The 17,974-nt window shown below is 43.5% G+C and overlaps 1 protein-coding gene across 10 annotated transcripts in view; it reads left to right on the top strand.

Moving 5' to 3' along the window:
- MBNL2 (muscleblind like splicing regulator 2) overlaps positions 1–17,974 on the top strand; it is a 334,741-nt gene that overhangs the window by 208,406 nt on the left and 108,361 nt on the right. For 6 of the 10 annotated variants that reach the window (XM_033948336.1, XM_033948337.1, XM_033948339.1 and 3 more), the window contains exons 7-8: positions 16,047–16,100; positions 16,864–17,017. In XM_033948336.1, the coding sequence (XP_033804227.1) occupies positions 16,047–16,100; positions 16,864–17,017 (208 nt within the window). Of the gene's footprint in view, positions 1–16,046; positions 16,101–16,863; positions 17,018–17,589; positions 17,631–17,654; positions 17,732–17,974 lie in introns of those variants that run through there. The other 4 variants (XM_033948342.1, XM_033948341.1, XM_033948344.1 and 1 more) reach the window with 3 other exon arrangements.

Here is a 17,974-nt window from a genome sequence, read left to right as displayed (position 1 = left end):
TGTGAAAAAACAGTACATTCCAGCCTGAATTACAGCTTCAAATGGTCACACAGACATAGCTCAGCAGAGCAGAGGGAGCACTCTAAGGGGTACTGCAGTGAATGTCGCATTTAAAAATCCCAGATGCACATGTCATTATAACCTGCCAATCCAAAACCTACTGTACTTACATAAAGATGACACCTGCAGTCATAAGTGCTATTGTTGTGGTGTACATTTGGGTACAGTTATAACACAATGAGAGGAATGTATATAATATAAATAAATACTGTAACAGCTTTGTGTAATATATAAGAACAGATACTTAAAGCATTTGAGAGGAACTAGAATTTTATTTTTTACTGAGCAAAGTTTAATTACAAGATTATGTAGGTAATACAGTGAATTCAGTTACAATTTAGGAATCTTTAAACAAGGGAAATGTTCCACAAGATAAAATATTGTTAGAGAAACAGAATGATTAATTTAAGTTGGATTAAAAGTAATTCACTATGATACAGGGCCTTGCTGGAAGAGAAGTTCTTCAGTTTCAGATTAGCTGGGAGTACATGGCATCTTGAATGTAGAGGAGAGATTGCAGCATGGTGTTTCGGAAAATGTCCAGTGATGATCCAAAGAGAGGAGCTTTGGTGAATTTCCCCTTTTTATGGATTCTAGGGGCTCAAAGTCTAATGACTAGGTCAGGAACTCAGGAGCAATGTCCAAACACATGAGTTGTGGCCAATCACCAAGTCAGGAATATTGTCCAGTTCCAAATCAGGATTTCAGTTCAAACTTGTTTCTGTTCTAGCTAGATGATGTCATCTGGTTTGCTTTCTGGTTAGGCAGGGCCTGATTGAATTTTAATAGGGTCATTGGGGAGTTTTAGGTCCTTTTGCCTTATCTCAGTTTTGAATGACTTAGGCTTTCTGTCTTTTGTTCTACTCTAGCCTTTGTTTGCTGTCCATAGCTTGGAGAATAGAATTCAGTTTAACACTACTGCACCTTCTATTATGGTGCAGAGTAAAGGTCTGATGCTAAATCCAGCTGTCTTTTGTTTCAAGTTTATTTAAAATTTGTTATTCCGCCTATACAAAGTTTCTAAGCGGAGTACAATTAAAATGGATATTATAGTCTTTATTCATTTTAAAATAATTTCAATAAGTTATTATTATAATCAGAAATTATTTTAAAATAAATAAAGATTATTTTTTTTAAAAAAGGATATTACATAGAACAGCATTTACAAGCCCATTTTTAGTCAGCCAGACATACGGGAACAGTAGGAGAAGGGTAAGAACTAGAGAATGGCACAGGGAAAAAATTTGTCCCCGTCAGCGCCCTATCCCGCAACCACCAACCCTGTCCCCGCCCCGTCCCGTCCCCTCGACCACTGTCCCCACAGCATCCATACAAGCCTCAGTACTACAAAATTTAGCTTATTCCTTCCTTATAAATCAAAGTTCTGGCTGCTGAACTAGAGAAAGAGATGTTCAGCTGGCAGGGCTTTGTTTATAAATTTTTTTTTTTTTTTTATAATGTTTCTTTATTGAGCAAACCAGCATACACAAAACAGAGCATAGTGCAGGAACAGTCTGCATTCCAGCGAAAAGCACCCTAGCGGGTACATACAGAGCAAAATACGACATCTCACAGAAGATCAAATGCTCCAACACAGAATGTGCTCAATGCAATTTTCCATATAACACCCTCTAAAGCCCCCCCAAAACAGAACTGAACGACCCAATACCAATACACACAGTGTGATGCATCAGAAACACCAAATGCAACCCCCCTCCCCCCCCACCCACCCTACTCCCGACCTGTGATATACATAAATGAAGAATAGAAAATATAAAATATAAAATAGACAACCAACATACACAAATTTTTTTTTTCCCAGTAAGGACCAAAGAGAGATCGAAAATAGACACAGAAGAGTGAGGAGGACTAGGTCCAGAGAGAAGAAGAGGACCAGAAAGAAAGAAAGAAAGAAAGGAATCCCTAAATAGAATCCACGGTAATAGGCGCCTTAAGAGAGAAAATCCTGAAGAGGACAAAAGACCTCAACATAAGCTAACAGTTCAATAGGAGACTCCGCTCACGATGGGGAAGGGTCAGCCAATATGCCTCCCAGATGTCCTGAAAGCGAGACCACTTGCACTCATCTCGAGTGCCCGCAGCCCGTCTCTCCAAAAGGGCTAAGTCATACAGGGACCCCTGCCATCGAGAAAAAGAGGGAGCATGCGGCTCTCTCCAAAAAGTCAAGATGGCTTTCTTGGCCAACAAAAGGGCCTTAGATAGCAGTTGTCGCTGCCCAACAGTGCACCCAGGAAACTCCGCCACTTGGTAAAACAGAGCTCCAGGGGGAGTACATTTCGGGATCCCAGGAACCAAGGAGGACATATATGTCCAGACTCTCTGCCAAAAGGCTCCCACAGAGGGGCACTCCCAAAACATATGCCCCAGGGAAGCAGGATTAATAGGACATTTCGGACACCCCGCATGATCAGCAATACCAGCCCGATGTTCTCTGTGGGGAGAAATAAAAGCTCTGTGAAGGAATTTATATTCTTGTTCCCTATGTAACATGTTGCTGGAGATGGTGCGTATATAGACAAAGCAGCAGGAAATCAATTCAGACGGAACTATGCAGCCCAAGTCTGCACTCCACGCCCCTGCCAGCCAATCAGCTCGTTCGGTCTGTAAAGGGGGACCCAGAGCAGTAATATAATACCGAAGGCGGGGAGCCGCATCCTCCCCCAACGCCAAACACCTCCCAAGATCTCGTGCCACCGATCCGCTCAATCGATCCCCAGAGAAGCTAAGAACATAATGTCGGAGCTGGAGGTAGCCGAAAACGTCCACCCTATCTAGCCCATAAAGCGACCCCAATTCGGCAGAGGAAAGAAGATCGCCCCTATCGGAGAGAACATCCCCCAGTCTACGAATTCCATGTGCATGCCAAATCCGAAATACCTTGCTATCCATGCCCGGTTTAAAATGCAAATTACCCACCAGCGGGAGTAGTGGGGTGATAGTAGAGTGTATGCCCAGATGTTTACACAGTAATTTCCAAATATGTCTCATATAAGCCCACACAATATGTCCCCTGATGTCAGAGTCCAACTGGGCAGCAGGAGCATGCAGTAAAAACAACCCAGACATAGGATGTAAAAAATCCCTATCCACTGAAAACATTAAAAAAGAGGAACTCTCCATACACCAGTCCCGAATCAGTCTCGTCCCACATGCCAGATTATAGGTGCGAATATCCAGCAATCCAAAGCCTCCCTGTGACTCAGGCAACATCAAAATACGAAGAGAAAGCCTAGGTCGACGCCCACGCCACAGAAAAGTCCTCAGAGCCCCATACAACTGAGCTAAGTCCCCAGTTCGCAACCACAGCGGAAGAGTTTGAAACAGATAAAGCCACCGAGGGACTATCATCATATTGTACAAAAATATACGCCCCGCAAGAGATACTGGTAAATCCCCCCACATGCGAAGGAGCTCCACCGTGTTCCGGAGTAGGGGCTTCACATTGATCTCATAGAGTCGTGTAAGAGAAGATGGTATCAGAACCCCCAGATATTTTACCTGCTGTGGTGCTTCCCGGAGCGGGAAATCAGCCCACGCATGCGAGATACCAATATGGATAGGAAGTGCCTCCGATTTTGACACATTGAGTTTGAGGCCCGAAAGTACCCCAAACTGATGAAACAGCTCCAGCAGACTAGAGAGACTTGAAACTGGGTCAGTCAACATTACCATAATGTCATCTGCGAAAGCCATACAGCGTAGAGATGAAGTCCCTAGCTCCACTCCATCTATCTGAGGGTGGCTGCGAATGGAAATCAACAAAGGCTCCAAAAACAATATGTAGAGCAGAGGGGACAAGGGGCAGCCCTGGCGAGTGCCACGCTGGAGTACAAAGTCTGGAGATGCTACCCCATTAACCAATACGGCCGCCACCGGGTGAGAATAAAGGGCTCCAAGAGCTCTCATAAAGAACCCCTCCAACCCATAATATCGCAACAAGGGGAATAAAAAAGCCCACTCCACTCTGTCAAAGGCCTTTTCGGAATCAAAACTAATAGCCAGTGCTGGTTGCTGCCGAGAAACACAATGGGCCAAAGCAAGGAGGAGCTTCCGAACATTATGACCTGCCAATCGCCCCCTCACAAAACCTACCTGATCTGCACCCACCAAAGATGGAACAAACTTGGCCAGTCGATTAGCCAGGACTCGAGCTAAAATTTTTAAATCTACATTAATAAGCGAGATAGGTCTATAGGAGCCCACCAGCAAGGGGTCCTTTCCCGGTTTAGGCAATACAGTAATCAACGCTCGATTCGCTCCTCGAGGAAACTGCCCCACCTCAGCTCCACTCTCAAAATAGCCCCGTAACGGCTCAGCCACATATCCCTGAAGAAGACGATAGAATTCCCCCCCAAAGCCGTCCGGGCCTGGAGATTTACAAAGAGGTAAGTGCTTGAGAACATCCAGCACTTCCTCGCGGGTAATAGGAGAAGCCAAAACCTCCGAGTCTTCCGATGACAGCTTAGGTAAGGGCAAAGAGTCCAAAAATGCCCGAATCTGAGCCTCTCGACCCACAACTTCCGCTGTATATAAAGATTTATAAAAGGCAACAAAAAGCCGTTCCATCTGAGCCTGATCCGTGACCAACCTTCCCCCATCATCTTTAAGCGAGGTAATCAAAGTGGCACCCCGCCTCGCCTTAGTCATCTGGGCCAGCATTCTACCCGGCCTGTTACCAAAACGGTGTAATCGGTACTTATAATAAAAAAGGGATTTGTGTGCCCTCTCATGAAGAAGTGCGTGGAGTGCTGACTGGGCCGTCTGAAAAGCATGCTTATGAGACAGAGTAGGACTCTGCAAAACCAGAGTTCTACTATCCCGCACCTTGCGCTCCAGAACCAAGATTTTTTCCGCAAGCTCTTTCTTACGTCGCGCGCAGTAAGCTATCACAGCCCCCCGGAGCACCGCCTTAGCTGCCTCCCAAAACAAAGTTCCGTTATCAGCATGGCCCCCATTAAACTCCACATAGTCCCGCCACTGTTGCTCCAAATAAATTTTAAAGTCCGGGTCCAGATAAAGCGCTATCGGAAATCGCCAGTGCTTCCTTCCCCCCAGAGCGTCAGCCGAAGAGCCAATATCCATCCACACCAAAGTATGATCTGAAACAGCCAGCACTCCAATCTCCGCTGCATGAACCGCATAAAAGAAAGATCGCGAGAGGAAAATATAGTCTATTCTAGAGGAGGAACCATGCACTTTGGATGTGTGAGTGAAATCCCGCTCCCCTGGGTGTAATATCCGCCAAACATCCACCAGATCCAGAGCCTCTAACCAAGCGGCAAGCCCATTATCCGACCTACTGGAGGAGGGTCCCCTAGAGGAATCCAAAAGCGGGTCTAGTATAGAATTAAAATCCCCAAGAAAGATTTTCTGAGAGTCATGTATGTGGGACATAGACAATAATACCCCCAAGAGTTTCTTATAAAAGGACCGCTGTGCACTGTTGGGCGCGTATACTGACATCAAAACTACTGGGCGCTGATTAAGAGAACCCTGGACAATAACATAGTGTCCCCCTGGATCTGAGAGAACCCTAGATGCATGAAAAGACACCGATTTGCGGATCAGCAATGCTACCCCAGCCCTAGTGTTAGAGGAGGAGGCCGAGTAACACTGCCCCACCCAGGATTGACACAATTTACCATGTTCCCGTTCAGTGAGCTTAGTCTCCTGCAGGCCCACTACATCAGCCTGATTTCTGGCTAGGCACTGTAAAATCTTAGTTCGCTTGATAGGAGAATTGATACCAGATACATTCCATGACACACACCTCAACCCCTTCTTAACAGACATAAGAAAGAAAAAAGAACCAGACATACCAGAAGAGAAAAAGGGCACAAAACAGCTGCCGAGGGTCCCAGCCCATCCCCCAGCAGCTCAGTCTCCGCATCACCTCCGCACAGGAATCAACAACAAGCACACAGGTCAGGAGCCTCCCCCCTCCCCCCCTCCAGAACTCCCCAGTTCCCCCTCCCACCCAACTCCCCCAACAAACCAAAACCCACAGCCTCAACACCCCCTTCTCAAACCCTCCCAATCCCCCCCGCAACCAATCCCCCCTCCCATCCCCCCACCCCCCACTCCATGAACCCCCTCCCCCCTCCCATGCCCCCCAAGACACACCTTTCCACCACTCCAGGAGGGTATACCAATGGGCCCAAAGTACCCCCCCCCCTCCCCAGCCTCCAACACAGCCACCAAGCCAGAGATATTCAATTTAAACGCACAAAAAGTGCCCAGGGGCTAAACAATATCATAAGACCAAAAGAAGAGGCATAAGTATACAGGACCCCGTTAGTCCAGAAGTCCACAAGGGGTCATAGTAAGGAACTGTACACAGTGGCCCAGAGCTCCCAAACGGTGATCCACAAACAGAGTACTTGCACAACAGGTGCTAAGAAACAGTGCAAGTAAGGCTACCACCCGCTCCCACCAGGTGCCCCACATCATTCAAACTGAGGAAACCCAAAGCAGTATCATAGGGCATCAGGTGCCAGTCCCCAGATCAGGGTACCACTGAAGAACTTGCGCTCTGGCCGCCGCACTGGTGTCAAAGAGATGAGGTTGTCCATCATAGATCACCCGAAGCTTGGCAGGAAACTGCAGCGTGAAGCGAAGCTTTTTCTCAGTAAGTTGCTTGCAGACAGACGAGAAACCTCTCCTCAGAGACGCCACCTGTGCCGAATAATCCTGAAAGATTAGGATACTTTGATTCTGGAATTTTAAATCCTTGCGCTGGCGATAATTTCGGAGAATAAGATCCTTAATGGCAAAGTTCAAAATGCGGAGAATCACCACACGCGGTCTGGTCGCTCCCTCCTGTCTTCTACCTAGCCGGTGTGCTCTTTCGATGCGCAAAGGTCCCAGTCCCCGCGTACTCATCAGCTCCGCCGCCAGCCAGGTCTCCAAAGTGGGAAGCAGGTCACCCTCCTGCACAGATTCAGGGACCCCCACCAGTCGCAGATTGTTCCGTCTGGAGCGATTTTCCATATCCTCCAGTTTTTCCTCACACTGTCCCACCTTGCATCGCAGCTGCTGAACCTCCGCCTGTAGTGCAACAACAGAGTCCTCCGCGGTTCCAACCCGCTGTTCCACCTCAGTTACCCGAGAGTTAAATTCTGCCACTGTTGTGGATAAGGCAGCCAGTGACTCCTGCACTTTGTCCAGGCGCGTCCCCAGCGCCGCAACAACTGCCTCAGTGAGACGCGCGATGAGATCCGCTCCCTCCGCAGCCGCCGCGGCACCCGGGTCCGCCATCTTGTCCTCGTGGCTGGGCCCCGATTTCGCGCGTTCGCGGTCCTTTTTGCCCACCTTAGAGGCCATATCTGACGTGCCTCTCAGCATATATTTGTCCATAGAGCCCCCGGGGAGCTACGGAAGGCACTCGGTGGGAAAATATTCGCCGATTTTTGTTCAGGGAGGCCGGAGCAGGGAGCGAACAGCGGAGCTCAGGGAAAACGCGTCCTCCCCGCTCTCTGCACGGCCCCGCCCCCTTTTATAAATTTTTATCAACACAACTAATATGCTACTTTATCCTAAAGCAAAAAAATAAAATAAATATAATTTTTTTTTTTTCTACCTTTGTTGTCTGGTTTTTGCTTTCCTCATCTTCTCCTCATTCATTTCCTTCTATCCACAGTCTTCCTTCTCTGTCTCTTCCATATGTTCTGTTACTGTGCTTCTCCCTTCCATCTCTCCCTCCACCCCCCACCACCAATTGGTCTGGCACCTATCTTCTTCCCTCCGCTCCCCCCATAGTCTGGAATCTCTCTCTTCCCCATTTCCCTTCAGTGTCTGTTCCTCTCCACTCCACCTTCCCCAGTTCCCTTCAGCATCTGTTCCTCTCTACCCCACCTTCCCCAGTTCCCTTCAATGTCTGTTCCTCTCTACCCCACCTTCCCCAGTTCCTTTCAGCATCTGTTGCTCCGCACCCCACCTTCCCCAGTTCCCTTCAGCATCTGTTCCTCTCTACCCCACCTTCCCCAGTTCCCTTCAGCATCTATTCCTCTCCAACCCACCTTCCCCAGTTCCCTTCAGCATCTGTTCCTCTCTACCCCACCTTCCCCAGTTCCCTGTGCGTCTGTTCCTCCCCACCCCACTTTCCTCCCTTTCTCCCTCCTTGCCCCTTAACTTTGTGGCAGGCAATTTCTAAATGTGCTTCCTACCAGCAGCTGTAGCGTTGAAATCGCGCGTGGCTGCAGGAAAGGTTGTCTCTGATGCAACTTCCGGTTTACACATGCGATTTCAACTTTCCAGCTGCTCATAGGAAGCACATTTAGAGAAATTGTCTGCCGCGAAGGTGAGGGGCAGGGAGGGACATGCTCAGGTGGTGGCAGTCGGGTGGTAGTGATCCGTAAGGAGGGAGGGAGATGCTTGGGCAGCGGCGGCTATCAGTAAGGAGGGAGGGAGCGCGATCGGTGACCGCACACGTTCCCTCCCTTAACTGCGGAGACAAGGCCATTCACCGCTCCACGGGGCGGTGAATGGCCTTGCCCCGTTGGCACAGTGAACACTGTTTTCCCCACCACCATTTTGGTGGGTTACCGCGGGTAACAGCCACCGTGTCATTCTCTAATAAGAACTACATTAAAATTGGAAAGAAACAAATAAGGTAATAACATGAAGGGAGGGATTTAATCTATTAATAAATAAGAAAATCTCATGTCACCATTAATAGGACAGTTATGTATTAAAGGCTTCTTTAAATAAAAAAGCCTTTAATTTTGATGGAAACATTCTAGGGACGTTTCTTCCCTTAAGTGAATTTGAGCAGCATTCCACAGCGATGGCGCTGTTATTGAGGAAATTGTTGTGTGCTTTGTATTTATATGACTTATAGGGGTACTTAACACCTTTTGGTTTCAGGCTGGCAATAGTATGAAGGCAGATGGTCTAGGGTTTCTCAGAGGCCATGTCAGAAAACACACTTTATTTCAAGTACATTTTATAATTGCTAAATCCAGTCAAAATTAATTGTATCATGCTACACAGTAAGCTTTGAGTGGGTTTTGGATGGCTCACCATACAGTATAAGCAGGTTATAGTGATGTGTTCTGGTACTTTTAAAAGTAACATTCACTGCAGTACCCCCTAGAGTGCCCCTCTGCTCTGCTCAGATGTTTGTGTGGCTAGTTTACTAAGAATGCTGGCTACTTGGACGTCCCAATAGCTTGTTTTTATGTGGTTTTCATTTGGACATCTTTGTACCGTATATACTTGAATATAAAACGATCTGAATATAAACCGAGATAACTTTTTTCCTCCAAAAAAAAGGGGGGGGGGGCGTCCCGGCCTTACCTGGTGGTCTAGCGGGCTTTCGGGACAGGAGCGATCTTCATACGCTGCTGCCCCATGTTAGAATAGGAGAACACCTCAGCAGAATTAGATCAGGAGTTAAGAAAGCCCCTCTAGTATCCCACTGGACAGATTTACAGCTGTGTGGCAAAGTTAAAAGCACACTGAGCTGCTGCTGCTGCTGGTCTGAGGGTGGGGAGGGAAGACGAGGAAGGCAGGAATCCCAGGAGATACACAATGGCAGCAGGAAGTCCCAGGAGATATGTGCGATGGCAGCAGGAAGTTGCAAGTCAGCTGGCGCCTCTCTTCCTCCCAAGTGTGTCGCGGCACACTTGAAATCTCAGGAGGCACACTAGTGTGCAGCAGCACAAGGTTTGCGATACACTGTTCTACATAATCCTGTTTCTTATCTTCATTGACCTTCTCAAACCCAGCCCTCCACAAACCCAATCCTCTCCCCCAATGACTGGTGCTATTTTCCAACACAAACCCCTTTCCCCCGATGACTAGTGCTATTTTCCAATACAAATCCTTCTCCTCCGACTGGCACTATTTTCCAACACAAACCCCTTCCCCCAGTGGCTGATGCTATTTTCAGCACAAACCCTCCTTCCCTGATGACTGGCGCTGCTGTATTCCCCTACACTTCCTGTTATGGTGCTCAAAGAAGCTGACACCAAGGTTCTGGACTGTTGCGGGGCCTTGAGCTTCTGCGCATGATCAGAGCATGCTGACTCCCACCCTCTCTGAGATTTTTGGAGAGGGTGGGAGCCGGCAAGCCTTGAACATGTGCAGAAGCTGAAGGCCCCACACCGGCCTATACCCTTGGTGTCAGCTTCTTTGAGCACCAGAATGGTAAGCATAATGCCAGCTGGGTAGAGGAAGACAGCAGCGCCGGTCATTGGGGAAGAAGGATTTATAGATGAAAGTAGCACCTGTCATTGGGGGAGGGTTGAGTTTGTTAAGGATGGTAGGGTTTAGTCATCAGAGGGGGAGAGGGTTTATGGAGGACAGAAATGCCAGGCATCTGGAGTGAATAGTAGTGTCGCTGATCATTGAGTCAGGACAAAAGTGATGGTCACCAATTGGGAACTCGAATATAAACCAAGACTCCCATTTTTGGACTTTTTTGGGGGGCCCAAAAATCTTAGTTTATATTCATAGAAACATAGAAGATGACTGCAGAAAAGGGCTATAGCCCATCAAGTCTGCCCACCCTACTGACCCTTCCTCTTAAGTCTATACCTAGTGACTATTTATTCAGATTGACCCTCTTAGGGATCCCCTATAGGCATCCCATTTATTTTTAAAGTCCAACACGATGCAGGTCTCGATCATCCCATCAAGTCTGCTGACCCATCCTCTTAAATCTATACCTAGCGACCGATGTTCCAGTTCGACCCTCGTAGGGATCCCACATAGGTATCCCATTTATTCTTAAAGTCCAGCACGCTGCTGGCCTCGATCACCTGCGCTGGAAGCTCATTCCAACGGTCAACCACTCTTTCTGTGAAGAAATACTTCCTGATGTCGCCATGAAATTTCCTGCCCCTGAGTTTGAGCGGATGCCCTCTAGTGGCAGAGGGTCCCCTGAGAAAGAAGATATCATCTTCCACCTCGATATGTCCTGTGATGTATTTAAATGTCTCAATCATGTCTCCCCTCTCCCTATGTTCTTCTAGAGTGTAGAGCTGTAGTTTGTTTAGTCTCTCCTCATACGAGAGACCTTTGAGCCCCGAGATCCTCCTGGTGGCCATCCGTTGAACCGACTCGATTCTAAGCACATCTTTACGGTAATGTGGCCTCCAGAATTGTACACAGTATTCCAGATGAGGTCTCACCATGGTTCTGTACAATGGCGTTATGACTTCAGGCTTCTTGCTGACAAGGCTTCTACTGATACATCCCATCCCTTGCTTTAGATGAAGCCTTCTCCACTTGATTGGCAGTTTTCATGTCTGCACTGATAATTACTCATAGGTCTCGTTCCGCCGAAGTACTAGTTAAAGTTTCTCCATTCAAGGTATATAAGGTATATACGGTATTCAAAAATGGCCAAAAAAGATAGACATACTAAGGGCCAAAACGTTTAGATAGGTCATTTAAAAAAATAGTAAAGTTAGATGTCTTACTGTTTTGAAAATGGACATTTTCTCTACTGGATATCTGAATGTCTTTCCCAAAACATCCAAACTGAGACAGGCGTACTATCAAAAATGCCCCTCTTAGATGTGAAAGTCAGAAAAAGCCTGATTCTATAAAGATTATTTTTATGTATTTATTTTAATTTTATTAAAAATGTATATGTTACTCAATCTTATATTTCCTGGCAGAGTACAAAATAAAATATATGCAATTCTATTACAGCATATTTTCATAGAATCAGAATTGAGGAAAGTTCTTTTTGAAAAGGATCCAAATAGATTAGACAATAATTAGTTGTAATTTTTTGGGTGGTGTATAACATTTTGGCTCAGTTCATGGTTTGGCTCTCAAAGACAAATTAGACCTTTGAATTGAGTTCTGACTGAGTTAAATATTTAAATGTCTTGTAGTAATTCAGACAAGGTAAGAATAAATCAGATGTTTCAACAGAAAAATCTGATAGCTGAAGAAATGTAATGGATAAGTGACAGCAGATGCCTAATTCCTTCCTATGCTAATGCCTGCTTACTTTGAATTTAATAGGTTAGGGTTTCACATTTTAATTAAATATGTATCTCTTTTATCTTTTTCTGTGTCTCTGCACTGATTTTTCCTGCTTTCACCCACATCCATCAGCAACCTGCAAATTGAAAACACTAAAGTTTCTTTCCGTTTTTGTCATTTCTTAATAGCTTGATGATGTATATACTCTGTTCTAATGAAAATTAGTCTAAGGGCAGTTGAAGTAATTTTACAACCAAAAATCTCTTATGAATGATTAATGTGTTGTTCTGTAATTTATCATTACTTAAACATTGTATAGACTCTGTGTAGCAAGTCTTCTATCATGCTGGTGACATATGGAGATTTTGGCTCATTTTGCTTCCTTCGACTTACACATTCTTGTATGCTTGGAGCTTGTTTTCTAATCATTTAGGAACAGTGATTCAGTTCATTGTGGGTTAAATAGATAGAATACAAATCAAAGCCTCTTTTAGGAACCAATCATGTACATCGTCAGCTGCATTACAAAACTATTTTTAAAAAACTATCACCTGCTCTCTTCCTTTACCACACCTCTCTATCACCCCCTCCCTCCTTCATATACATTTCCTTCCTTCAGGGGTCTTTCATTGAACTAAGATTTTAGTTTTTGTTAAGTGTTAATGTGTTTGTTGTGCTACTGCAGAAAATGAAATTTCTGGCACATTTATACTGGACTTTAATAAAGCTGGTATAATGTTTTAATTCTTCTTCATACAGAAAAAAAGGAAAGCTTCTGAAACAATCCTACTGTATTTGTCATTTTGTTGACAGCAATTTTCAAAAATTCTTATATAGCAAATGTTTGGATACCTTTGTAAAAAATAAAGCATGAAAATTGCTTCAAATAGGCAGGGCTAGGTTAGGGAAAGAAAAGTTGGAAGCTTCTTTTTGAAATTTTGCTATGGTATATTAGCATGATATAAAATGTGTAATAATCCAGATACTGTACTGTCTTGTACAATGTTTCCCATTTTTCCCATAACTTCCATTAGTAGGACGACAAGAAGGGGCTTATTTTCAGACTGAGGGAAGAAGGCTAGCTAACTCCCACGGTTGGTGCTGACTGCCGATATTCAGTATCTGGTCTAATTTTGGCTAGCTCATCTTAGCCAACCAGTGCTTAAAATTGACTTAGCTGGCTAAGTTATAGTATCCAAAGATAGATCTGCTTTTTGAGCAGCTCAATTTGGCCCCTAACCTTGTCCAATAAGCACTTAAAATTGATGGCTATCATGCAATATTCTAAGTAAAGGGATGTGTATCAACAAAATAAATATAAGTGCCACCACAAGTTGATACTAATTGATATATGGCCTAAATGGAGGAAAAAAGATCTCAGAATCACCTTTTCGGGATCATAGATTTCTCACCCCAAAATTTGTACGATGATGAATCTCTATCATTGATCAAAACCTCCATCCAGATACGTGCACTCGTTTCTTGATAAAGCCCGGATATTAGGGCGAAACGGGACCCGTCGGTTTAATATCATATTGAGCACTTTCTCTGTGTCCAGCATGTAGTCGGATATAGCAACGATTTTCTTGCCGTTTTGGGTATTCTACCCTTGCATGAAGACACTTTGATTTACCATCATTTTCAGATAAGTGTTTAATTCATTCTACTGCTGGCATCAGTAACATTGATTTATTTATACTATAATAAATTAAATAATATAAGAAATACATGAAATTAAATAACACAAGAAAATAAAATTTTAAAAAAAGAAAATAATTTATTTTCATAGGATAGGATGGAGGTTTTTGATCAATGATAGAGATTCATCACCGTACAGATTTTGGGGTGAGAAATCTATGATCCCCAAAAGGTGATTCTGAGATCTTTTTTCCTCCATTTAGGCCAGTGGTTCCCAAACCTGTCCTGGGGGAACCCCAGCCAGTCAGGTTTTCAAGATATCCCTAATGAATATGCATGAGAGAGATTTGCATATAATGGAAGTGACAGGTATGCAAATCTCTCTCATGCATATTCATTAGGGATATCTTGAAAACCTGACTGGCTGGGGGTCCCCCAGGACAGGTTTGGGAACCACTGATTTAGGCCATATATCAATTAGTATCAACTTGTGGTGGCACTTATCATGCAATATTGCCAGCCAAGTTTTAGCTGCTAACCACTAATATTTGGCAGAGATATCCGGCTATCTCCCACTGAATATTAGTGGTTTGCCAGTCAAACGTTAAGGCCCATATTCTATAAACAGCACCTGAAGTTAGGAACCTAACTTAAAAGAAATGTAGGTGCCTACCAGCACCTAGAATAATGGCACCTTCATCATGGCTATGGAGATGCTTTACAAAGCCTAATGCGTTAGGCGTCGTAGAGCAGTGGTTCCCAACCCTGTCCTGGGGGACTCCCAGCCAGTCAGGTTTTCAAGATATCCCTAATGAATATGCAGGAGAGAGATTTGCATGCCTGTCACTTCCATTATATGCAAATCTCTCTCCTGCATATTCAACCTGACTGGCTGGGGGTCCCCCAGGACAGGTTTGGGAACCACTGTCATAGAGCACCTCCGTAGCTGCAATTCATGTGAAAGATGGGTGTCGGAAATGTAGGCCTTTAAATCCCTAGCGTATATTTTTGGTGCCTACCTTTCATGAAGCCGTGATTCTAGAAATGGTACCATTGCGTGATTGACACGTGACCAGCAGCCGTTTCTTAGGTGGACGATGATGACGCTGTTTATAGAATCCAGCCCTTACTGGCCAGGAGCTGTTCCTGGCCGGTTAAATAGCATTGAATATAGGGTAGAAAGGCCCTGATTTTACAAAATCTGCCTAAAGTTAGGTTTTAATATCGGCGCCTACTTTATTTGAACAACAGGCTTAATCAGTGCTAATATTGGCATTCAACACCTCACAATTAGCCTTAATAGGATTTAATTGAAAGTTAGGTGCCTACCTCTAAAAACAACCCCCCCTCCCTTCTACAAAGGTGTGGTAGCAGCTGCCGTATGGCACATGCTCCAATGCCCATTGAATCCCTGTGGGCATCAGAGCGATTACACCGCGATTACGCACCACCGCGATAATTACATTTGTAAAAGAGGGCCTCAATTCTATAAAAAGTAGGCACCTCGCCCAAAGTGTCTACGCTAAAAAGCCTGATTCTATGATGGGCACCTAGGTTTTATAGAATTGGTGCTGATATTGGCGCCTAACTTTAGACAGACTTTATAGAATCAGGGCCAAAGTGATTTTTCATCACATGTAATTCCTAAAAGTAGCTTAGATTTGAATAAAAATCATTATCTATACTTTGAAATGTATATTCGTGAACGTCATTTTATAATATTTTTCGGTAAGTTCTGAGAATATTTGTATCACTTTAATTATTGAAATTGATGATAAGTTATGTATTAAGTATTCATGAATAAAACGGGTACCAGTAGGAGGGAAATGATTATTTTTATTTAAAGCATCACCTTAATACATTCCTGCCAGAAAGCTAGAATAAGAAAATGAAATGTACTTCCTTAAAATGTACTAATTTTCTAGTTCTTAATGTTGCATTTATATTTTAACTCAGCATATATGGTAGCAACTAACTTATCATCAATAGGTCTTGTAAGAACCTTAAAAGCAATACATTTCTGTGATATGTTATAAAATGCTTACTTGGTGTCTGCTAGCTGCTATTTTAATTAATTTTCCTGAATTTCAAACATCTATATTTTACTCTTTTATATGCTTTTAACTAAGGTATAGTAGATGCATTTATGCTTCAGTACTAATTCAAGATGTAATATTCATTTCTTTAGAAGACATTTTTGTTGTTGTGCATGCCTAGTGTTTTGTATGTTGTATATTGCATTCAGAATATTTTTTTCCTTCTCACCTATCCACAATGCAATGCCGTTCCCATGATGCACCTCTGCTTGCTGTTTACCTGTATGTTAATTCGCTTGAATCCCATTGGCCCACTGCCATCATGTGCTCGCTGCCTGTTATTAAAAGACTCAGTCGACTGCCAAAGCAATGAAGCGACCTCTCGAAGCAACTGTAGACCTGGTACTTTGACCTTTCACCTTTTGCTTTGCATGTAGCTTTTCAAAGAAGCAACTAATGAATAGTTTTATTGTTTTTAACATCAGTTGAAAATAATTTTATGTATTATTAATGTTTGGGAAAATTTGGCATTATTTATAGCTATTTCATTTTCATATGAAATACAGAATTTCTGCTTTTTTTTTCTAACATGAATTCATTTTAAAATAGACTTCATAAAAATAGAATTTAGTTAAAACTGTTTCTGTTGTAGAATATGCTTTTTTTATGGACAACTCTATTTGTTAAATGAGGGGAAAAGTAAAGATGAAGCATGTTAGGTTATTGAAATAAAGTTTTCCTTTTCCCTCTAAGAGGGGTCATTTACAAACAGCATGTGCTAATGTAATTAACATATTTTGTTTACCAGAGGCTCTTTGCATAAAATGGCCTTTGAGGTAAATAGTGGGTTAATAGTTTTAGTACACACTAACTGTTCATAAATGGCTCCTGAATGCTTTATAAGTCATGTTTTAAGCAGATGCCATTTCTGTTGCTTTTCTTTTGTGCAGCTTTGGTGCTGTAAGTTTAGATTAAAAGAACCATGGCTTTTGCTATCAATAACAAAAATTTCACTCATCCTACATTGCTACCGTTTGGGTTAAAGTGCATGGCAAGGCATCTTTTTAGTACTTATTTATTAAGTATATATTAATTTATGTAGTTATAGAACATTACAGCTCTATATTTTAAGTTCTAATTTCCTTATAAAAGTCCCTCTTTACAGGCTTTTCCTCCTGGTGTTCTCCACCCTTTACCAAAGAGACCAGCCCTTGAAAAAAGCAATGGTGCCAGTGCAATTTTTAACCCTAGTGTTTTGCACTATCAACAGGCTCTAGCCAATGCACAATTACAACAGCCTACAGCATTTTTCCCTACAGGTATGTTGCATGCTATCTGCATCCAAAAAATATGAAAGTGTATTAGATGTTTATCACTGTTCATTTGATAGGAATAGTTCTTAGTCTATACTAAAAATTTAGAGATCTATCTGGGGAATTCTATAAAGTCTGCCTAAAGTTAGGTGCCTATATCAGTGTGCCTAACTTTGATTGATTAATGGACTTTGTTGGCACCCATAAAGAACAAACACCTTATAACCGACATTAATTGGATTTAATTGACAGGAGTCTAACGTGGTAGGTGTGATTCTCTAAAATGCACCTACCTAAAAGTGGGCATGATTAGGAGTGAATCATGGCGCCTGTTTTTGACTTAGGTACTGTTGTGCGCATGCGTTTAGGCCAAGAAATATAGGACGCCTAGCGATGCCTAAAACCGCATTAGCAGCGCTAAACCTGATTCTATACTACAGGTCGCCTAACTTTTATAGAATCGTGCTTAGCGCCACATGAGTCGGCACTGATTTTTTTTTAGGCCCTATATGGTCAGTTTTCAAAAGCCTGCACAGTGAGTGCAGTAACTGATAACTTTGCCTGTTTGTCTTTATCAGGATTTTCAGCCTTGGGTAGGGGCTGATTCACTAACACATAGTAACCTGCACTATCCTTGCCATAGATTGCCACACATTTTGTAGTGAATCAGTGCCATGGAAAAGAATGAAGCCAGCATTAAGGTGAATAGTAACACGTGATACTGATAGAATGGGTTTCCACACTTGAATAAAGTGGTTTCTAATTGAGCTACATTTGCACCTGAGAATCTCCCCAAGTCTAGATTTAGGACAGTAATTTGTGAGAGTTCAGTTGTTGAATTTGGCACTAAAAATTCATGTGACCAGCTAAATAAAATATCTGCTTAGATAATGCCTCTAGCCCTGTTTTCCTCTGCTAAAGTCGTATGCTTTGTGACCTGAGATGCACACATTTATCCTTTGG

Source organism: Geotrypetes seraphini, chromosome 6, assembly GCF_902459505.1.
Source record: "Geotrypetes seraphini chromosome 6, aGeoSer1.1, whole genome shotgun sequence".
Lineage (NCBI taxonomy): Eukaryota > Metazoa > Chordata > Amphibia > Gymnophiona > Dermophiidae > Geotrypetes > Geotrypetes seraphini.
Note: the sequence above shows the minus strand (reverse complement) of the source record. Positions and strands in the feature narration are given on the sequence as shown.